General features: G+C 34.5%; 1 protein-coding gene across 2 annotated transcripts; it reads left to right on the top strand.

Moving 5' to 3' along the window:
• The first annotated feature begins 1,289 nt into the window (after positions 1 to 1,289).
• On the top strand, positions 1,290 to 7,041 carry LOC142517811 (putative E3 ubiquitin-protein ligase LIN). 2 transcript variants are annotated; one of them, XR_012813393.1, is made up of 16 exons: positions 1,290 to 2,167; positions 2,249 to 2,318; positions 2,438 to 2,659; positions 2,769 to 2,872; positions 2,962 to 4,116; positions 4,190 to 4,331; positions 4,431 to 4,676; positions 4,756 to 5,050; positions 5,121 to 5,242; positions 5,311 to 5,430; positions 5,526 to 5,657; positions 5,746 to 5,868; positions 5,951 to 6,208; positions 6,284 to 6,416; positions 6,517 to 6,633; positions 6,818 to 7,041. XR_012813393.1 is itself a non-coding variant. In XM_075620273.1 (16 exons), the coding sequence occupies exons 1-16, from the start codon at positions 1,428 to 1,430 to the stop codon at positions 6,833 to 6,835; spliced, it is 3,990 nt and encodes a 1,329-aa protein (XP_075476388.1). In that variant the 5' UTR covers positions 1,298 to 1,427; the 3' UTR covers positions 6,836 to 7,041. The 2 variants fall into 2 exon arrangements, 1 of the variants encoding a protein (XP_075476388.1); XM_075620273.1 differs by having other exon boundaries at positions 1,298 to 2,167; positions 6,291 to 6,416.
• Positions 7,042 to 9,417: the final 2,376 nt, after the last annotated feature.

Here is a 9,417-nt window from a genome sequence, read left to right as displayed (position 1 = left end):
GAAAAAAATCAGATTCGGGTTGGGGTTTTTCGGGTTCGAGTTGGGTTGATTCGGGTTAGTGCCATGTTAGGCGGGTTTCGGGTTGGGTCGGGTTGGGTCGCGGGTTGACCCACCCGCGACTTTTTTTTTTGAAAATATTACCTATATTTTTATATATTGTATACTTGAACAAAATTTATTGTATATTTATATGATAAATTTTCATCATTTAATATTTATTTTGCATATTTTTATTTTTTTAACAATTTTTTATTTGATTTAGTAAATATAATTTTCTACGATTAAATTTTCAAATTTAAATCGAAAATTTTGTTATTATGTGTTTAAATTAAAATATTATTATTTTTTATTTTTTGAATTTTTTTAAAAAAATTTAAAAAATTAAATAAAATTCGGGTTATGCGGGTTAGACGGGTTGAGTCGGGTTATACGGGTTCGTGTTCGAGGTTGGAGGTTTTCGGGTTACTTCAGGTTCGGGTTGGGTTCGAGTTGAAAAAAATAAAAAAATTTCGCGGATTGACCCGAAACCGGCACAATCCACCCGACTTACATCCCTAGCTTGCCTTTTGGTATCTGAGTTGGATTAGTGATACTGTCGGTACTCCAACTTTGTCAGTAAGCAAAGTTGATCATGTCAGGATGCAGACCACATTTTTATGTGGGTCTATAATGAAAAACCTTGGCCACTTTCTGCAGTACACTGCAAGGTCAAAATTCCCATTTATCGAAATGAAACGTTCATTTTTTTTAATAATAATTTAATAACCAATCAATTAAACAACGTTTCATAATATTTATAATCATATTATAAAGCACCCTAAACTCTCTCTCTGTGTGTATATATATATATCATATTATAAAGCACCCTAAACTGTGTGTGTCTATATATATACATATATAAATTCATCAATGTACTATTTAAATTATTTAACTTGATATAACTTAAATTTGAAAATATTTGAATTTAGTTCATGCAAAAGAGTTAAAAGAATTCAAAGCTTAATCCAAAATCAACATAAATATATGTTTCTAAAACAAGTAAGTCTCGTGATATATATCCGTAAATGTGTCGATTCGGTTGTATATCTGATGTGAAAAGTAATATTTTTGATGTAAAAAATATTGTTTCATGGACAAGATAGTGTTGGAGATCTCACTCATAAAATTGACATGTAAAGTGTTTACGTTCTGAAACACTGATATATGATTATTAAGATTGAATCTTGAACTGCATTCTCCCTTCTTTGCAGGAAATAACAACAATAATTTTTTTGTTTCTGCCCTTTTTGTCTTGAGGGATAAAAGAGAGTTGTGGATTTGTCTGCGTTTGTCACGAGCAATGCTACAAAACTCTTATCTATAAGCCCATCATATGGTTCTCTTCTGGTTCTAATCTTCTACATGAAGTGATAATGCCATAATATACAATGGCTCCAATCCCTCCTCAAATCCCACTCAAATTTTCGTCTGACAATCATAAACTAGACTTCGATTCTGTGTGTGCACTGGTCACGATAATCAATCAGCACATAAATGCCATTCTTGAAGATGATGAATCCAGCAAAGCTTTGAAACTGAAATGTACTTCAAAGCTCAAGATTCGGGCTCAGGAATTCTTCGAGTTCTCGGAGCATTCCGTGCTGTCCAACCTCTACTGGGGTATTGAGAGCATTGAGGCAGCAGCTGGGGCGAAAGACAAGGCGTGGAGGCTCGAAAACTCCGAAAGAATGCTTCAAGTCCCCGCCTCACTGGATGAAAATGGAGTCACGTTAGGGATGGAGAACAGTTTTTTAGTGTGCTGCGCTTACTTTTACCTGTCTGTCGTCGAAGGGATTCGAAAGAATGAGTGGCAAGTTGCGATGCATTTTCTTCAAGCGCTCCTGGTTTCTCCAAGGCTTGTGTACACTGAATTCGCACCTGGGATATGCCAAGATTTGTTCCCTTTGTTTATCAGGCAGAAGATTTCGAAACCATTCGGGAGTCGACGTGTGAGTCCGGTGACGTTTCAAGAGCTTGATGATGAGATGATCGACGAAATGATACGATGGATTTCGAGGATTTATAAGCCATGGCTGATGTATTATCATATCATGTCTAGAGCAGATTTTGCTCAGGGAAGTGGAGGATGTGATTTGAGCTCTGCAGACGATCAGTCACAGTATACCACGTAAGTTTTATGTCATTTCTGGGTAGAAATCCAGTGTTGAAGTGAAGATATTACTCGTCTCATTGGGTTCTTGGGGCACAGGGTTAACAAGACTAGAAGCATCGAGTCTCAGGTTTCATGTGAATTCAGGGATGGACAAACTTATCAGAGTGTATGTTTTCTCATCTTTACCATTTTCATTAGTCCAAGGACAACTTTAAATTTTCGATTTATAGGCCAAATAATTTGCATTCTGACAAAATCTTTCGACACATTTGATGTTCAAATTAGAAAGAACTGATTCAGGTTAAGAAGATGCACATTCAAGAAAACGTCAATAACTCCGAAAATGATAACGAAACGGTTGCATCTCCAGAGAATAGCTGCAGTACTGAGGCTCTAGCAATCTCCAATATGAAATGCCTCAAAGATATGCTAGCAGAATCCCACTCAAATTCTCAGGTTTCCATGCATTCACCCAATAGCTCTGACGAGGGCGAAATTTTTCAGGAGGTACTACTTCGCTTTGTCAGCATATAACATATCACACACAAATTTTTTAATTTTTTTTTACTTTTCAACTGAAAATTTATGTGGTATATTATCTCCGATCTCCATCCAGGACTGTGAAGAAGAACAAGACTCTTTGAGTTCATTGCAAACAGGGGTACTTAATAGAGATGAGGAAAAAATAGAAGTTTTGAATCAGTATGGTTCAGTTTCATGGTAAATTTACAGTTTAAAATTAAGTATTTTTAGTATGGGATTATCAGTTTGATCGCTACGTGGTAACATTTTGTGCTAAAACGAGACAGGAACTTGTCAGCCCCTCGTTCCAAATCAAAGAAAGAAAGTGTTTTATCTACTCTTCAAGCTTCAACGCATCAAATGCACACAGGATTGAGTGAAATAAAGGTCACCGAGTGCTTCTCTCGCAGTTTCTCCACCTCGTTCTGTGATATTGATGTGTCGGCATTAAGCAGCAGAAAAATGGAGCCATTAGATGAAAATTTAGATAGTAACGAGAAATTACAAACCCATCAGTATATCGGATCGTTTGCTTTGAAAAATTATCAGCTATCAAGAACACTTCACCAAAAAAGTTACTCAAGAATGAAGAAAAGCTCAAGCTGTAGGACAGATTTACCAAATTGTCGTTACCCATTACTGGATGAAAACATCCATATTGAACAAATAGGCATACTCGAGAAGATAATCACTAAGATGTGCTTCACTGAAGAACTAGTAAATGGCGGGCAAGACTACATATTTGAAGTGAACAAGATATACAAGATATTGAGCAATAAGTCGGAACTTAAATATTCTATCTTGAAAGACATGATATTGGATCAGTTACTAGCGGCCTTTTCAAGTTCTAAAGAGGACAGGGTTGTCAGAACTTCGTTGGCAATACTCTCAACTATTGCTGCAACAAATAGGACGGCAATCGAGGAGATCAAGAACAAAGGGTTGCAATTATATGATTTGGCAACTGCTCTTAAAAGAAATGTTCACGAAGCTGTTGTCCTGATCTATTTAATTAGTCCTTCTCCTGCTGAAATTAAAACACTGGAACTTTTACCTTTTCTGGTGGAATTAGTTTGTACTTTTTCAAAGAGTTACAAGGTAGAATTAACGTCATTTCTTCTGACTCCTCCAGCTGCATCGTTGATGATCATTGAGATTTTAGTGTCTGCATTTGATTATGAAACAAATAGCATGCATTTGGCAGCAATAAGCTCGCCAAGAGTACTTTCTGGGCTCTTGCAAGTTACCAGAAAAGATAATACAGAAGAGATGATATCTTTGGCTTCCATTCTTGTTAGGTGTATGAGGTTTGATGGGAAATGCAGGAAGTATGTATCAGAGTTTTCTTCAGTGGATCCTTTTGTTGCTCTTTTGTGGAGTAACCAGAAACGTTCAACGAACACCGCATTGGAATTTTTCAATGAACTGCTAAGAATTCCACGGTATGAATAAACATCCGTTATAGAGCCTCTCCTTAAATAGAGAGTTAGGGTGACGACCTTTTCTTTGAAACAGGTCACAAGGCATTAGTTTGTTAGAGCAGATACAAAAGAAAGGAAGCATCAATAATATGTGTGCTCTATTCCTACTCACACAAAACTCAGAACCTGAGCACAAACTTCTTGCAGCTAATCTATTACTTCAGTTGGAAGTTATTGTACGTCTGTTTTCAACATTTTTGCACAAATTTAACTGAAGTGCCCTATATGTTTTCTCCTTCAAATAATGTGAACTCCTTGATAAAACCTATTTCCAGGAAGGCACGTCTACGAAAAGCATGTATAGGGAAGAGGCAGTAGAAGCCCTCTTTGAGTCACTTTCATGTGAAGAGATGCCTGCCACACAAGCTCTATGCTCTTTCATATTAGCAAATCTTGGTGGAACTTACTCTTGGATGGGGGAACCATATACGATGGCATGGATGGTGAAAAAGACTGGTTTAGCCTTGCCACAACATCGTAATTTGATAAAAAACTATGATTTCTCCGATCCATGCTTACAGGTAATCCAAATTTAAGTTTTCATAGGTTAAAACATATGTATGACTCGAAGTACTTAGAAAGAAAACCATTACCTGACAGGATGTAGGAGTAGATGCCTGGTGCAGTAAAACCGCACAACGTATAGTGCATATTGGTTCTCCTGTTTTTCAGGCATTAGAAAAAGGACTAAAGAGCAAGTTAAAGCGAGTATCGAGAGACTGTCTCACCGCTATTGCTTGGCTTGGGTGTGAACTTGTCAAAGGTCCTGATGAACTGAGAAATTCTGCTTGTGAGATAATACTACACGCTGTTGAACAATATGTGCATCCTGGTTTAGATCTCGAAGAAAGACTCTTGGCTTGTCTATCCATTTATAATTATACTTCTGGCAGAGGTAATGAATTCCATTAAATGTAGAAAAAAGAATGAGAACGAAAACAGATTTTGTTGGTTTCTTGTGGCAGGAATGAATAGGATAATCAATCTTTCAGAAGCGGTACGAGAATCATTGAGACGTCTCTCAAATACTACATGGATGGCTGAAGAATTACTCAAAGTGGCCGATTATTTTCAGCCTAATAAATGGGTGAGTATGATTCTTCTTGTTGTGGTACTAATAAATGAACTTGTTCTAACTTTAAATGGATAGCACAGCGAATATCTTGCGTCCACAGCCAAATTCTAGAAGCGGGAGATAGAAGTAGTGGAGCTGTGACTGCTCTAATCTACCATAAGGGACAGCTATGTGGTGGATATGCAGATGGTTCGATTAAGGTTAGTTAAATTATTCATACTTTTGAATCTACTTTGTACAAGTTACCAAATATGTTAAAACTAACACAGATTTTTTTAAAAAAAAATTATTATAGGTTTGGGATATTAAAGGGCAGACAGCCACACTTCTGCATGTAATAAAGGAGCATAAAAAAGCTGTTACTTGCTTTTCACTGTATGAACCTGGGGACTGCCTTCTTAGTGGATCTGCTGACAGAACGATCAAGGTTATTAAATTTAGTTTTTGGATTCATCACCTCCTCATTTTCGTGGGATATATGAAAGCTTTAGTAACGTTCTGTGTATTTTTTCAAGATGTGGCAAATGCACCAGAGGAATCTTGAATGCATTGAAGTTATACCAACAAAGGACTTGGTAAAATGTATCGATTCTTGGGGAGAACTGATTTTTGCAATCACAAAAAGTCACAAGTTGAAGGTAAAACTGTAAAAACATGCAAAAATTGGAAGTGTAGGCTGTAGTTCTAGATAGGGTGTTACTAAAATTTTCATGTCTTCAGGCTATTGAAGCTTCGAGAAAATGCAATGACGTTTTCAAGAACAAACGTGTGAAATGCATCAGAGTGACGACACATGGAAAGGTTTATGCCGGCTGCACTGATTCAAGTATTCAGGAGATGATGATAACAAACAACCGACATCAAGAAATCAAAGCACCATCAAAAAGTTGGATTCAAAGCAAGCCCATATGTTCAATTTCAGTTTATAAAGACTGGTTATATTGCTCAAGTTTGGTTGTTGAAGGTTCAAAGATGAAGGTAAATAACAAAAGAAAAATATGAAATCTACATGTTTTTCGTTTAATGTAGTTAACGATGTATAACGGGATGAAGAAATTAGGACTGGAGAAGAAGCATTAGGCCTCAAATATCAGTAGTTCCAGATAAGGGAGGAAGCATTTTGGCTATGGAAGTAGTGGAAGATTTCATATACTTACAATGCAGCAAATCAATGAGCAGTCTTCAGGTACTCAACACCTTTCGGAACAATCATCAATCATTGGTTTCTAACTTTTCTTTAAACTCGTTAAAACCGAGATACATTCTGAGGATCATCGTATACACAGATATGGTTAAGAGGGACAGAACACAAAGTTGGAAGGCTATCAGCTGGAAGCAAGATAACTAGCTTACTCTCAGCAAATGACATGATAATCTGCGGCACTGAGAACGGAGTAATCAAGGTACGGTGATGATTTATGTCATATTTACGTACATGATATCATCTCGCGAGTTCTGATGTCACCATGTCATCTACGTGTTCTGATTTCACCATGTCATCAACGTTCATGGCACTCGGTGTAGTGATGTAAGTATAATGCTGCTTTGTTGATTACTAATATATATCATGCTATCCGAAATTGACAGGGATGGATTCCTCTGTAGCAGATGATTAGCAAGCGCATGAATTCAATCTCATTCAACTGAATATGTTAAAAAGAATTATTGTTTTTTTGTAATGTCCATGAAAATCGATAATGTATTCTATCCAAGTATAAGCTGGCTACACCATTATCCATTTTGTGTATTTGTTGGATATATATTAGAGATCTACTTCAAGCTGAAATAATATTTTATTACATAATTAGCACTATAGTACACGGCATTAAATGAAGTATAAATAATATCACTCAACTCGTTGTTTTACAGTTCTATTTGACAAATTAATCAGTTTGAACCGGAGATTTGTTAATACTGTGGAGATTCCATTACATATATATAGTGGATCGAAAAAATATAAGTCCTATGTTATACATGTTGTATTAGAATAATTTTGATATGGATAGGAACAACAAATATGAATTTTTGATCAAGGTATATATGCTGGAACACTCGATGGAAGAGTGCTTTCGTCTCCTCGAAGGCATTATCTCGATGTACCCCAACACTTCCTAAAATACACAGCATATCATGCCCACAATTGTTCTCCAATGAAGAACTTCACCTACCATATCAGTGGAGAAATCCCCTCACCTGCTCCCTTACCATTGAATACTTCAAAGAGACAGCAAAGACAAAATTATGTGCGCGTGTTTTTTTTTTTAATCGACGCCATATTCCATTCTTGAGTGAATGTTTGAGGTTTAGAGGCACTTGGCTGCCCATTTTCACTAGAGTTCTAGACATCGCTCTCATCATATCCAATATCAATGACGTGTGATTGAAATTGAGTATTCGGACAAAAATAAGAAATATATTCACAAGGGCAATTTGGAGAAAAATACATCTGCCAATTATTTATTTAAGATTCAGTCTCCGTCAGTTTTTTGTGTGTTTTAATACCTGACAAAAGTCCAACTTACTTTTTACTCCATGTTTCATGCGTTTTTTTCTTTTTACCTTTTTTTAATTAATAAAAAAATAGTATGAATCCCTATTTTTGTTGGTCATCTTCTCTTTCTACTCCTCCTCCCCATTACTCACTCCTCTTCTCTTTTGAGCAAGCAATTTTTGTTGGCAATTTTTTGTTGGTAATTTTTTTGTAAACAATACTGAATCTGTTCAATTTACAATTATTAGGTAGTATTTGAGGTTTGTAATAAAGAAGACTACTTTGTTGCTATCAAACTCAATTGCTTGAGTGAGATTGGAAAACTTTATGTCGTTAAACAAAACATCGGATTTTGTGTTTATAATTGCAATTTGTAGTTGCGTTATGAAGTGATTATTTCTTAATCATTAAACTGTTTTGTTCACTTATTGTTTCATATATGTTGTGATTTTTTGTGAAGTACTTCAAAACAAATATAAAACTATAAGTGAACAAAACAGTTTAATGATTAAGAAATAATCACTTCATAAGGCGTCTACAAATTGCAATTACAAACACAAAATCCGATGTTTTGTTCAACGACATAAAGTTTTCCAATCTCACTCAAGCAATTGAGTTTGATAGCAACAAAATAGTCTTCTTCATTACAAACCTCAAATACTACCTAATACTTGTAAATTGAACAGATCTCTTAGGACATCCACATTCGTTACCGTTATAACACTCACCACCTCAGTAAAAATCATAAGGTCCACATGCCACATATATATTATATTAACACATCTATTCTACCACATTCATTATTTATAGGTCTCGCTGTCCACTTATTCATCTTATTCTTATTTTACATTACATAAATTCAATTTCAAATTATTTACAAAATTTAAATTATTATTATTTTATATAAATAATAATATATTTTTATGATAATATTTTATTAATATTTTTAAAATTACATAATCTTTATTTAATTATTAAAATACATTATTAAATTAAATAATATACATATATATAAAATATTAATACATGTAATTAATGCGTGGCTCATCCCATTCATTCTCTTTAAAAAAGTAATAATAAAATTATATATATAAGTCATGTGGGCGTTCAAACATTGAACGCCCACATTACATGGCACAAGTGGGTGGGTGGGAATGTGGATGCCCTTATTAACCAGCCTTGTAATGGTTGATTATGAGCATTAAGAGGTGGCAATGGCATGACTGTAACCATGGTTCGCTGTCGCGGTCGCGGAGATCGAAACGGATGCTATTGTTTCAGTTACAATGAAATTTCGCAGAACGGTCGCGGAACGAGTATTTTAAAAAAATATTATAAATATATAAAAATTAAAAATTTTGGAAAATATTTAGAAATTTGAAAATTAAATTAAATATCATTTAAATAGATTATTTGATGTAAATAAGAAATTAAAATATTTTTAAAATTTTATTAACAATTTATTGAACACAATTTATATCGTCATTATATTTAAAATATTTCCAACCATATCAAAAATTAAATATACTATTAAAAATTATTTGTATTTAATTAATTAAAACTTTAAAATATTTTTGATTGGATATATAAGTTCGCACAAATTTGAATCAATTTAGAGTGATGGACTAATAATAAGTATCAATCTTATATAAAATGATGTTACAAATTATTTAACATCAATTAAAATAGAAATATT

Source organism: Primulina tabacum, chromosome 11, assembly GCF_025594145.1.
Source record: "Primulina tabacum isolate GXHZ01 chromosome 11, ASM2559414v2, whole genome shotgun sequence".
NCBI lineage: Eukaryota > Viridiplantae > Streptophyta > Magnoliopsida > Lamiales > Gesneriaceae > Primulina > Primulina tabacum.
The sequence above is the reverse complement of the archived record's forward strand: the minus strand, read 5'-3'. Positions and strand labels throughout refer to the sequence as shown.